Below are 14,636 nucleotides of genomic sequence, written 5' to 3'. Positions count from 1 at the left end.
ACCGGTTCTCGTCTTATTTCGGATGAAGAAAAAGAAGAGGGGAAAGCGATTTTCTTATTTCGAATAAGAAAGCGTTGTCTTATATCGGAATAAAATTGTGCATATCGACGGTCGCTCGAGCTTATCCCCACCGCGACGGGTCACGATTAACTCCGGGAATAGTATACAGAGGGTTAAAACTGCCATAATTCTTTCGGCCTCTAGATTGCAACTGCAATCAAATCGAATGCTAATCAGAAGTTTTCGAACGACACGAGGAAAACAGAACAGGTGATTCACGGTAGATCTACATTATTCATAACCGAATAAATCCTTATAGCCGGAAGACCATTTCTTTCGATGCTGCTTTTTTCACCAAGGACGCTGATTCGCGCATGCGACTCGCAGCGGTGCAGAATTTAGTGACACGCATAATTTTCCATCTAGGGTGACGGACCCAATTACTGTGCCTATATTAATTATACTTTACAGCATAATTAATATTCAAAAAGAGATATATAACACACATCAACTGATTCTAATGAAAAAGGTTTAATATCTCTTTTTTAATATTCATTATGCTTTGAAAACAAGTATAATTAATATAGTCACAGTAATTGGTACCCTCACAGTAACTGGGTCACTTACCCTGTATCAAATTCAAATTTTCACTGAAAAATATTATAAAATAATTGCTTCTTATGATCGTCTCTTCGACTACGGCACCACAAGATGGTACTCAATCGTCGTTAGAATTAAGTATGCATATATTACTGATAAAAAATGTAATTTAAACTTTACGTAAACTTTACGAAGTAATTTAATCTCATATAAGTAATTATTCTGCTGCATTGCAGACTAGGATTTTAATTTTCTTTTTATATAGTTCTCGATATGGATTTTTAATAGAACAGAAATTGTTTGGCGATATACGCTAGTAAAATAAAAAAACAGATGAAGTTCTCGATCGAGATCAAAATTGTTTGAAATTGAAAGACCGTGGCCAAAACAGACGCACGCACCTCCAAAAGTCGCATAATTAGCCCATGCCCGTACGCTATTATTGAAATTTGCCAAGAAAATGGCGTTTTCATACATTCACAATTGCGTAATGGCGTAGGGGAAAGTAGACGGTCGCGAAATGGATACATATTAGTTTACCGTTTGCGTGGAACACGCTCTAAAAACAACTATCAAAAGTGGCAAGAACACAAATTTATTCGGAGTTCAATTACTTATTAGTTGCGTGACTATCTTCCATGTTAGCTACTTCTTGTTAGACATATATAACGTTTATTGTTATTACCGTAACGGTAAATGTTCGATAATGTACATTCTGAAAAGTGTACGGTACGTAACAAGCACCACAATGGCGACGAAAACTTTTCGAACCGCCATCTTTGGTCCCTCCAAGCTCCGACAATATTTTCTGGCGTTTCAGTGTATTATTAGTGACAATTCGTTAGAATGAACATCATTAAACTGTTAATATTAGGAATATCCTTTTTTTTTAATAGCTACATTCCGTTTTATTCAACATTTAGTAAAATTAGTTACAAATTCCTCTCACAGCACACAGAATGTTAATTTACAATGTTTGTACGAACAATAAATGACAATAAGTTTAATTAGCAGATGGATGAATGTTCTTACTGTTTCAATCATTTTTGTGAAAAACGCATAAAATCCGCAGTATAAATTATTGCCGGTCCCACCGAGCCAACAAATTGCAAAATCTTCAACAATTTTAACAAATCGAAAATAACATATGGACGTTCTGAAATTGTTTTAACATTTTTACTGTTTTCAATTGCGTCCACCGATTTTCGTCACGAACGCATAAAATCCGCAGTCTAATTGTTGCTATAGTCCCACCGAGCGAACAAATTGTAAAATCGGGAAATCCCCGAGCCGCTCTCGCGGCGACCGTTGATCGCGATTTTTCGTAGAAATCGTCGCGAGTTTTCACTGCATCGCGAATTCCATGATATCGTGTGACACAACCAACGAACGAATGCCAACATTGCTTCTGTCGTGCGCGTATGTGTGCGTGCATGCCACGAGGTAGCCGTTCCGACACAATATACTTATTTTGCCACCGAGAAAAAAGAACCGAGAACGAGCCGAAGAAAAAGAGTAAGAAAAGAAGAGCAAGACGACCGCAAACTGGGATCTATTGGGTTGTCCGAGAGGCATCCTCGTGTCTCGGGTGTAAATCCTGTGGGACGAGCTTCGCTTGACACTACTACAACGTCTATTAACCATTCGCATCGGCCATTTACTGCCGAAAATTAAATGCAAGTCGAAACAGTCGCTCCTTACGAATCAAAATTGTCCAAATCGATTCCAGGAAACCAAAGTTACACGAAAATTCCCTTTTCAATCACCTCGAAAAGTAAAAAACAATCAACAATGATACAACAATTAAGTAATAATTAAATAACAAAATAATATTACAATTCCAATGATTTTTCAATCCATAATTCGTCTTCTTGTATTTTCATAATAACGAGGAATTAAGCAAACATTTTATTGGGTTCGGAAGCCCGGAGCGTTTTTAAATTAAAATTCAATGATGAAATCGAGATTCACAGATTTATTCATTCTATACTTTTTGCTAACTAATTTTTCGGTGACTAAAGTTATTGAATTTCAATGTAAAAACGCGACGAACTTTCGTCCCGATCCAATATGAAACACAATGACATCGAAGGACGTTACGTTTGCTTATGCAAGCCGAGATTATGTTACTGTGGACTTTGACGTAAAGTAAAAATTGCCTGCATCGATCGCAGGGAGCGGTAGTCACAGAAAATTCTGTCCTCTTTGTCGTGAACGCGTAAAAATCCGCGGTGTATTATGTTACCAATTGTTCTATTTGCGAATTAACCAGTTAGAAAGTTAAAAAAAAATCCGCCGCGTTTGCGTCGAAATGATTTGATCGAAAACGATGAATGAACCCTTGAGATGTGGTGTTAAATAGACTTAAATATTGACTTACACACCACTCTAGCATCAAACGGCTCACATCATTGCCGGACTTTCTTTGTTTGCGAGACACTTGTGGTTCACATGAGCGAAAGCAAAAAAAAAAAAAAGAAAAGAAAAGAAAAGAAAAGAAAAAAGAAAAAGCAGAGACACGAGATGGGAGTCGGCCAACCCAACAATTACAGCCCAGCGAATAATTTTCACCAGGGTGTTGTGCACGAACCGCGTATACCGAAACTGAAAATCTGCAACCTGGTGTGTCGTGGCGATGGTCTTCTTGCATCGGTGTGCACCAGGTAAGTTCACTTAGCAGAGGGCCTGGTGCTAGACGCAGGTTGCCAGTATAGCCAATAAACCATGCGAAACGCTGCGAAACGCGCGGGTAAAAGCAGAGAGGGGTGGGGGATGCCTCCTCCCAGGTGTGCTCTGTTGTGTGCGCACCACCGGTTCTCACCTGTACGAGAGAAAGAGAGGGAGACAGCGAGAGAGCACGCAGCTCTCGGCCATTAGAGATGGGACTAAGTCTGTCGTAGCTAAGATAGTGGACAAAGTCAGGGACCTGAACTGGTCTGGGCCGAGAGCGAGGCTTAGACACTTTCACAATGTCACTTGGACATTTTTTAGTCGGTAAAGTCTATTTTATTACGAACAACTGCGACGGAGGACTTCAATTTTCAACTACAAAACTGTCGCTTGGTACATTGGTAAAAGAGATGTGCACGATATTTGCGAAAAAATGCCCGAGTTCTACCCCTCATGGAAACTTGATACAATCCAATGAAAAAATCTGTTTTAATTTCACTTAATTCTTGATGAAACCACCGCCAACATATTCGCGAGAGTTTTCCGATTAAAACAAGTCCAAACACGGTACCATTTCGATCGTATTTGCTCCGTTAATCCGCGGTTAAGTAGAACCTCCATTATCCGAACCGATATCTGAATTCCGTTTGATTTAAGTCTAATCAAATTCAGTGTAGAACGAAACATAAGCGATATGATTTATCGTACAAGTAAAGATTTGTCTAGTGCGTCTAGTCGTCTCTATCGCTAGCTTAGTTCGGATAATAGAGGTTTTACTATATTGTGGATTAGACGAGTAAACAGTATCCAAACCGTACCGTGTTTGGACTCGTTTGAATCAGAAAAGTGTCGCGAATACGCTGACGGACGTTTCATAAAGGAATAATTAAAAAGTTTGATCATTGAATCAGTATTGCCTCGCCGCTACGCTGCTGTCCAAGTTCCGTTTCCTCGCTACCCTTCTCTACGCTCGTGAACATGTTCGAAAGTGTACAACCTTGTAAAACAGTGTACCTAAAATGCGTTCGCACACCTTTTGCGATTAACGCGGAACAGATTCTACATTAAAAATTGAGTTACCCGAAAAACTGATGGGGATAAACGACTCTCGTCGGAAGCATTGGTACAGGGTGGTCCAAAAGTCGCTAGACCATCTCGAAATCCAAGTACCCTTTGCAAAAGAATAAATATGAATTTTCGAAAAACGGAAAGATTGGTGGAACTCTCATTTTTCGTTGTTATAAATCTTTTTTTCTTTTTATTGCTATATAATGGCAATTAATGAAATTAAAATTAAATGTACAGGCTGGTCCAGAAGACGCTAGACCACTTCAAAATGGAGTACCCTTTACGAAAGAATAAATACGAATTTTTCCGAAAAATAAAAGGAACGGTACATTTCTAAATGGTCTGGCGACTTTTGGGCCAGCCTGTACCTCCAACGCGTTTTTCTCGGGTTTTGAGAAATGTTTGACAGAAACTCGAATTGTGAACGGTCCAGCGACTTTTGGGCCAGCCTGTAGTTTCTGTAAACTCGTGTATTAGAACTGACTCGGATTCGCGCGCGCGGATTTAGCTTGCTCCCATCGCTACCGACCATTATAGTCGATATATTATTTCACTGGGCCAAGATACTCGACCAGGCTGGCCCCTAAACCCCCTTAGCCCCCCGTATAGTCACGATCCTTTTTTGCAAACCCTTCCCACCGTACGAAGCATGTTATTTCGTTACGTCTCGTGTCTTCTTCCGATCGACAGTACCGCTGTCTTTGATATTTTCTACCTTCTTCTCCTTTTTGCCTCCCCTCCCCCCCCCCCCCCTCCGCCGGTTTCCCCACCTTCCTTTTTTATTACTCGCCGGGCTTAATCGTTATTCTACAGGACTCTTATTAGTTTTTGTTTGGAAACGCGTCCCTGCTATTTTTAACCCGGGTTACTCCCCTTCCTCGTTGTCTTATTTCTTTTCCGATCGTGTTTCTTCCTACCGAGGAGCCGGACGTCGATCTTTTCCTTTGCTGGGAGAAAAACATGATCGGGGATGGTTGTGTTCGAGTCACTTTTGTGCCACGTTGACACGGCACTGGGCGAACAAATCCTCTTTTCTTGGATAACTAACCTCTCGACAGAGGAAATTTCCTCTCTAATGTCACGATTCTCACCCCTCACACAAAAAGAAATATGTAAATATACACGTTCCGACCATGCATTGTCTCGCATTTGTCTGCATACTGTTGTCCAGGTGCATTTTATGCTAATATGCATTTATCTCTAACATCTTCTTAATTAACCTTAGTTAACCCTAAAATGGTACACTATGTTCCCACAAAAAATACCACACTGGGATCTTTCCAAAAAATCTAAAATTTACTGAAATATTTTTAGGCGTGTACTTTAAGATTACAGAACCTAAATGTTTAAGTTAATTTGTTATTGTAATCTTGACATTTTACTGGGGTCGTGAGAGACCCCAGGATAACCATAACAGAAACATGTAAATTTGCAAATGTTTCTGATACTGATAGAATGAAAGTAGATTTTTTGTGGAGTTCAAAAATATCTATTTTATCAAATGAACAATGAATGTTAATTTTCTTTGAGGGGGATGGAAGAGGGTTAAGTATGGACGGTGATTTCTAAATGTAGCTGGAAACGAGGTCTGCTCGGCAGCGTGGTTGTATTTTAGAACGTTCGAATGAAAGGAATTGGGTAAAATACTTTATTTATAGAATATACGCGATAGAAAGAAAAGCTGAAAATTGATGGTAACAGTTATGCTTATTACTGATGCCAGCGAGGCTGGAAGTAATTGAGCGGATTCAATATTAGCTTGGTCTGGTTAAGAATAGCCACGATGGGAATCCCGTTTGACCACCTTGCGTGCCGGTTGCTTACTGACTAAATTAGGGTGAATGTTCCGTTGCACAAAAGTCGTCGTTGTTATTTGGTTTGTCGGACGATAATGCTGATAATTAAATTCTCCAAAAAAACTTTACATTGTTGTACGTTTAAACATACACGCTATACATTTATTTTACAACAATGATTCCATATTATTTATAACTCCGCCAAGTTATCGCCCCAAGATGGGACTTGGTCTGGAGGAAAATGTACTAAATTTATTTTCACCCGTTTCGATTGTTTATACAAAATCCTTTGTTCCCTAAACATACATCAAGAAAATTTGCAATTGACTTTTTATATTACTGTAAAAAAAATGTATATTACTGTAATATTAAATAAAATGGGTAATGTAATATGTAATAAACAAATCATCAATTAAAAGCATATGTCTACTAAAATTTTGAACTTATTCGTTTTCTAGAACTTCTTCTCAAATAAATGAAATAAATCAATATATTTTTATTCACGTATTAAAATATGTAAACACTATGTCGTCCAAATAGACCTATGTTTACAAATCATTTAGTTTTACGAAAAAACAAATATAACGAAGCAATCGTTAAAAATTTTCTTAAAGTAATTACTGAACTGTTGGTAGGTAAAATAAATTGTTTTAGTTTTAAATACTTATTGGCCCCGCACTGTATTATTGATTTCATTGGTACAAAGCGTTAAATGAATACATATATTTGTATACATATAAATATTTAAAAATAATACATGAATTCAGTATACTCGATATTTAATTTGTTACCGGTTAAATCCTGCTTGACAATCGTCGTTATATGTTTCTGAAAATATGAATATAATAAAATATTGTTTCCGTTTCATTGTACATCAGTCACATATTTCATCATCCTCGATTTCGCAACATTCAAGATCATTAAAATAGGCAATTGAATGAAAAGTAATTGCAATAAAATCGAAATTTAATTTTGCACACCCACTCCTTCGACGTATGACGCATATAATTTTCAAATTAATGTAAAATGTTTATAAAAGTACTTTAACAATCCTTTATTCTTTTGTAATTTTCATACAAAATTATAATTCAGATGTTAACTTCCTCCAATAATTATTTGAAAACGGTTTTAAAAATAAATATATATATATATAATCTTTCTATAATTATACAATTTGTAACATAATTATTTCGTTAAATTTTTATCTAATTTATATAAACGAAAATAAAATAAACTTAACATTTACATGTGTTATCTTTCTAGAGTTCTTTGTCAGTTAAATATTTCTTCCAGATAAAAATTGTAAATGTATTCTTTTTTGTTTGTTAATTATACTTTGAATCGATATCCACTATCTTGTACTTGTTCAAATGAATATACATATATATATTGTAGTAAAACCTGTATGTTGTATAAAATGTTGTATACGGTTCAAAACAGTATATTATTCGTTAATTTGTGTCTACTGTAATAAATATGATGTTATTCTTACATTTCGTTCATTGTTTTATATAAATTACGCATTCCTTAATTTTAACACTCAGAATTATGAACATTTGCAGTGTTACATTTGTAGAGATTCATTAATAAATCATATTACATTCACAAGTACTATGGATACGCGATGCATATGTTGGAATAGCAAAACAATACATAATGCTGGTTTTCTCCTTAACATTAAAAAAAAAAAGGAAAACAAAAAATATAAAAATGGTCATATATTCGTCGCTTTAAATTATAGTTTTAGCAATAACTTAAATTATTTGGTACTTTCAAGATATGAGAAGATTAAAAAATAAACTGTTGTTACACAGATATTTGTTAAAACTTTCATTTTTAACTTTTTCCTTACACAACACTTAAAAAGCAAGCGATTACCTTATAAAATTTGTTACTACCTGGTTTCTCGTCAATTACTTTCACATCGTGTGTTATTTGTTACTTATAAGCGAAACTATGTTACAAAAAAATATATATATACTCTTAAATTAAGGAATAAATGATCGAAGAGGTACAATGACTCTATCTATAGAGGTATAATGTTGTATCCAAAATATTGAACTTCGTTATAAAAAGTCGAAAGTGATTTCTTTAAGTCGGTGGTCACTCTTCTGGTTATACTACAAATGAACATGAAGACATTACACGTTTGACATGTAGGAAAGGAAAATCATCCTCCTGTACCGACAGCGGATTAAACGGAAGCGGGCTTCGGTTCGAGAATCGCATCTTCATAATGCGTGACACCTAATCCAACTCTCTGTAGCTGAAATTATGGGATTTTCTGCACCCGATGACCCAAAGTAACCCTCCGAAGCAATGGGCTTCCTGGTTACAGTAAAAGAATGGGGAAAACTCCTAAACAGGGTACCCACAGCATGATCCTCAGAATACAAACAACAGGAAATACAATAGAACGTCGATTGTCCGAAGTAGCGCCGGCATGAAAACTTTTGTTTGAAAAATTTGTTCGTACAACAAATAACTTAGAAATTCGAATGATCGGCGTCCGGATAATCGATGTTATACTGTAATTGCAAAATTTAACTCACCAGGACTTATGTATTGGTCAAACACTTTAGTATTCACTCCCATCTAATTAAGCGCAAACCATGGACTTAGAAGCCCGTGGCACAAACACACATTCGTGGCAATTTTCCATCCGCTTCATTATTTCATGAGCAACGCAAAAACAATTTTCGAGTTGGAGAGCACAGCTAGGCCAGCAGGTTCTTATCAATTATGCGAAAGACCTCGCCCATCCTGATATCCACTACAGATGCTCAGTTTTAATTTGAACCGACCAAATATAAAACAGGGAAAATGTGATGACCAATCCCCCACCCAATAAGATTACCTGAACCTTGTTGCTCAATGTAAGATTATCCGTTCCAATGCCTTCTGATTATCTCGTGGATGATTCTGAACATTATTTACAATTTGAAATTAATTCTAGTTTAAGAAGTTGTACAATATTGAGACAGTTGGAAAATTAAATATTGCATTGTAATTATATGATTGTTTTACAATTGTTTTTTTCTTTTTTAAATAAGTTTTTATATTGATTATTTAAAAATACACGAAAGAGCACTTACATAGAAAAACTGTTAATACATTTGATTTTTTTTTGTCGTTGTAAATCTGCGTTACATTTTTCATTGCTGTATGTGAAACATAATACCCTATGTGACAAATACTCTTTTCCTTTGCGTTCCAATTAAGGCCTCGTTGCAACTATATTTACCACGTTTGAATAAATATTTATCTGTCCGACAGTTTCTATCAATTTTATGTAATTTTTAATCATCATTTTTATCTTTAAAATTTCGTTCGATGAATATGCTAAAATAATATTTATTTCGATGAAGAAAATGGTACTTTACAGCAAATATAATGCATACTCTTATTTTTCATGCATTCTTTTTTAGTATAATTTCACTCTGGATAGAATTTCCAAAATGACTATTCCTTTCTTGCTTAGGCCAAAGTATTTGAAGTATCTTTGTAGATTCATATTAGTATTGAAGTAATCAATTGTGCTGTATCGTTTAATGTACATGGTTATGTAAATATTTAGAAAAAATTATTTCTTTTATATCTGTTTAGTTCGCGTAATTGTAAAAAGTTTTATAATGGTTTAATTAGTGACGCAACAATTCTTCCTTTTACAACGATTTTGACTTAAACTTTTAATAACTATAGCGTGTTAATAATGTCCCTTAGTTAAACAACACATATTTTTTTTTTTAACAATTTATCGTTGTTTTGAGATTATCTGTACGTTACGATTTCCAACTGTTATTAAATTCTTTTAGTTTGTAGCTATGATTTCGTTTTAATTCGATTATATCGTTGTGTTAATTATGAACACACATTGGTAATTACAACATGCAGCATTTCTTTTTGTTTTTCTTGTAATTTGGCTTTAATGGTGGTCTTTCAGATAACTGAAACTTCCTGACAATTCTTACTAACTCATGGAAAGCTTGGTCAACATTCATTCTTAATTTTGCACTACACTCGATATAAGGAATTTTTAACTGGCGTGCCATATTTTGTGCTTCCTCGACAGAGACCTAAAAACCAGCAGAAAGGAGGTACTATACATGTTACTAAATACAGGGTGTCCCAAAATTCAATCATCTCTGTGAAATGGGTGGTTCCTGAGGTCATTTGAAGCGACATTTTCCTTTGCGAAAATGTGTCTAGGCTTTGTTAAAGAGTTATTGTTAGAGTAAATTTCTGCTCCTTCTCTTGTTCATTTTATCACTGCGCAACACCAATGCTCCTGCTCAGTGGATCTCACTGCGGAGTCAGAGTTCTTCATTAATAACTCCTTAACGAAACCGAGGTGGACATTTTTGCAAAGGAGAACCCATTTCACAGGGTTGATTGAGTTTTGAGACACCCTGTATATTAATGTATAATCATATTTCTTATTTACGGTGTAAATACATACGATTCTTTGCTGATCCAAGTCAGCCTTGTTTCCAACCATGAGCATTGGAAATTCATCACGGTCTTTTACTCTCAAAATCTGCTTATGGAATTTCAACATTTCATCGAAAGACGAATGATCCGTTACTGAAAATACTAGGAGAAAGCCTTCACCGCTTCTCATGTATTGTTCACGCATTGCGCTAAATTCTTCTTGACCTGCTGTGTCCAATACTACAAAATTATATAAATCATGTTAGTTGTGGTACCAAAATTATTACATCTATTTATAAATAGTACATGAACACGTAAAATTTTACCATCTTAATTCTTTTAACTAACTATTTGATTCTAATAAATAAGGAATTCTTACGATAACGAACCCATGTTTCATTATGGTACTGCATGAAAATCAACATAAAATATAGTAAGTTATAAAAAGTTACCATAATTGAAAAAACAAGGTTGAAATGGGTTACTCTGACTTCACTCACGACCATTTCATCGACACGAGTTTCGTCGACAATGTCAAAATTCACATTGGACTGTCGACCTCTACCTTATGAGTATTATCTACATATTCGTTCTATCCTAACACAAAAATTATTTTAAAAAATTGTCGATGATCTAAATGTAGCTGTGAGTAAAAACTGATGATGAAACTCGGTGCCAATGGTCTCAAGGTGTTGACTGGTAGATACTGTCGGTGAAATTCGGTATCGATGAAATCGTGTCGGTGAAATGCTTGTCGGTGAAACGATTGTCGGTGAAATGCTTGTCGGTGAAACGATTGTCGGTGAAACGATTGTCGATGAGGTTAGGGTAACCCAGTTGAAATAATAATGCACAATGTTACGTTTCTTCATGTGTACTCACTGTCAAGCTTGGCAGGAACATCGTCAATGACGCACTGTTTGGTATACGAATCTTCAATAGTGGGGTCATAGTCGGTTACAAAATAACTCTGTAAAATATAATTAAGATAAATTCAAAGCTGTACAGGTCCCAATAGACTAGCAGGTAACTTGCAACATGTTTTGGAGTTGAAACAATGTGTAAACAATACTTGCAAACAAGTGTACACGTTTCTGCAAGTCGCGAAAAATTTCGCATCCTCGGATTGTCAAAAGAGAAATAAAGAAAGACAATAAAAATCGATACGTTTTGCTTCTGAATAAAAATAAAAAATCAAATAAGCATAAACGTGTATTATAATTTGTTTTCATTTACATACGATACTGTTTAACCATTATTATTTATAACATACGTGTGAGATTATTTGAAACGGAGGATAATATTACACAATTCTGGTAAATGAGTTATGATAAATGTACATAACAATGTTATATAGATAGCCGAATCGACATAATTGTATGACATAATCAGTATTAGGAGTATCGCGGCTCTCAATGTTCCTCGAGCGAGTTTCTAAAATTGGTCAGAAGGTTTTCAAAGCAGTAAACGACAGAAAGATGATTTCATTTCTTTATTTCGACGAAGCTGGCAGGACGCGGACATCCAAACAAAAATTTCATTCATGAGTTTTAATAAATACATAACAAATAAATAAAAGAAAAAACTATACACACATACACACATATACGTACACGTAAATAGACGTCTCTGTACGTCGAGTTAAATAGTACGCACATAAGTGGTGTACATAATAACATGTGTACACAATGTCGAGCACATATTTACTGTACATATTGGGTACACCTATTGGCTATAAAAAGTACTTACTTGAATGAATTGTATCGTGATTGCAGATTTTCCAACGCCACCCCCACCCACGACTACCAGTTTATATGTCTGCGCGTAGGTTTGTTTGTCACCGGGTTTCGACATTTTTGGTATGGCCAACGGCAGTTGGTAAATTTGTAATAAACATTCACTGACACATATCGGGAACCGTGCGGCGGATCACGGAAAAATCGAAAATCGGGGTGCGTTCACATGAAAGCACACGGGCGAAATTTCCTTTTTTTTTCTCGCGAACAGTATGTGCACAAGTATAGTGAACAAAATGCATTAGGTGCACGTACTTTCTCGATATCGCGACTGCTCACCGCCTAAGCACCAACTAAAGTATTGTAAGTCTCGTACGCACGGACTCACTGAAAACTGTAGTAATGAACGGTGCGCGCGAGACAGACAGACAGACAGAGAGAGAGAGAGAGAGAGAGAGAGAGAGAGAGAGAGAGAGAGAGAGTATAAGAGATGTCCCCACCTTGTGTATATACAGCTATATACATATACATGCGTGTGTTCACGCTATTTCGATTGATTGCGCAGTCGCTATTACGATACCACCCTCTCGCAAGCGCCTATGTCTACCTGAAATACATACTCTGTAAGGTTGAATGGGTCTGATACCACATTCTTCGACAATAATTCCTCACGATGACGGTCTTTTAATTTCATATTTTTCAACGTTCCATGTAGAACAACATATTCACTTTAATGCTTTCGAAACGTTCTTTCTGTAAACATTTATTGATAAAGTCACTTACAGTAATTTAATCAGCAGAGCTCTTGGAAGGGTTTGCACGATAGTCCTAATATGCGTTATGGATAATAAACAAATATTTTAATGATACATATTTATACAGAAAAGAAGTAGCACGAAAGATCGTACATACATTAACTAATGTCAAATGTGTTCACTCAAATTTATTTCTCGAATGAATGAAATTATACTGATGTTATATATACTCGTTTACTTAAAATACATATATATTTATGTAACATGATTTAACACCAATTGTGATATAGTTTAGAAATGATTAAAAGTATAAGAAAGCAAAGATGTAACTGAAACGATATGAATTTTATTAAAATGATTTATTGACAATGGGGATAAATTTATGAAGTATATGTTGATAATTAAAATTTGGTTTATTACCGAGAACTCCCTTTGTGTCATTCTTGGTGGACATTGAATATTGATTCTATTTAATTTAACAATAATTCAATTGCATGATAACTAAGCGAAATTAAACATGTCTTGATTCCATTTTTTTTTTCAAATGCTGCTATTTACTATATCAGGTTTGTTTCTGCTTTAGTTTGGTCATAATTTGTAGTTCGTCAAGCTATGATAGAATTGCAGAAGTTCAAAAGGCACGGGTCTCCATTTAGAATTCACAACATTATTTTTAACTGATCATTCATTCCATTGCATTGATTGCAATGTTTCCTAAATGCTGAAATTTTTATATCTGAAAGCACAAATAATATAATTTTTCATTTCTTCTAATAGAGACTGTAGAAATATAATTGTATGAATGTGTTGTTATAATATTTAATTATATTAATTCACGATTTTAATATTATAAATACAAAGGTACATAATTGTTTGTTTAAACGAATTACTTATAACGTATTTATAAAATAAAGCCTTCTCAGTCGATAGTAATGGATAAGCAACATGAAAAATTATAAAAATGTATATATACATTGATATTACAACATGTCATTTTTATGTTTTCAACTAATTTTAGTAAAAATTCAATGCGAAAGTTAAATGATTGAGAAATGATCAAACGAAACCAAACAAAAGGTAATTATTATTATCAAAAAAGTAACACATATAAAATGAGAAGTTTTTCTTTTCTAATTCATAATGTTTGACAAAGCTTTCATTATACACAGTATAGTTGATTAATATGTACATTTCTTTTTCTCCTTTTTACATAACATAATGTTATTTGGTTATTACAAAAAGTGTTAATACATTTTGGTTCCAGTGTTTATGATTTTGAATGATATATGTACAATTTAAAATCATAAAGTCTCTCTTTTTCATTTCAGAAATTATACAATGTTGAGATAGTTGGAACATTGGACGTTGCATATAACAAATCATTTTGCCATATTGATACATGTAACCGTATGATTATTTCGCAATTATATTCCTTTTAAAATATATCCCCTCTGAGATTATTCAAAAATACATTAAATAAAACCGATATAGGAAATTTTTAAATTTATTTGTTTCGAGTTCCCCTCAGTGTAAATATGTGCAATATTTTTCTTGCAACATAATACCCTATGTGACAAATA

General features: G+C 34.8%; 2 protein-coding genes across 2 annotated transcripts in view; one reads left to right on the top strand and one right to left on the bottom strand.

The window, feature by feature from the left end:
* The first annotated feature begins 2,987 nt into the window (after window positions 1-2,987).
* Gig (TSC complex subunit tuberin) overlaps window positions 2,988-14,636 on the top strand; it is a 28,928-nt gene continuing 17,279 nt past the window's right edge. The window contains exon 1 of the mRNA XM_076796664.1: window positions 2,988-3,263. Within this exon, the coding sequence (XP_076652779.1) occupies window positions 3,236-3,263 (28 nt within the window). The 5' untranslated portion in view covers window positions 2,988-3,235. The remainder of the gene's footprint in view (window positions 3,264-14,636) is intronic.
* Window positions 9,250-12,703, bottom strand: Ras64b (ras-like protein 2). Its single transcript, XM_076797286.1, has 4 exons — window positions 12,315-12,703; window positions 11,448-11,535; window positions 10,594-10,805; window positions 9,250-10,210 (listed from the first exon to the last, which is right to left on the bottom strand). The coding sequence occupies exons 1-4, from the start codon at window positions 12,417-12,419 to the stop codon at window positions 10,016-10,018; spliced, it is 600 nt and encodes a 199-aa protein (XP_076653401.1). The 5' UTR covers window positions 12,420-12,703; the 3' UTR covers window positions 9,250-10,015.

This window comes from Halictus rubicundus, chromosome 11, assembly GCF_050948215.1.
Source record: "Halictus rubicundus isolate RS-2024b chromosome 11, iyHalRubi1_principal, whole genome shotgun sequence".
NCBI lineage: Eukaryota > Metazoa > Arthropoda > Insecta > Hymenoptera > Halictidae > Halictus > Halictus rubicundus.
This window is presented reverse-complemented; position numbering and strand designations above follow the sequence as displayed.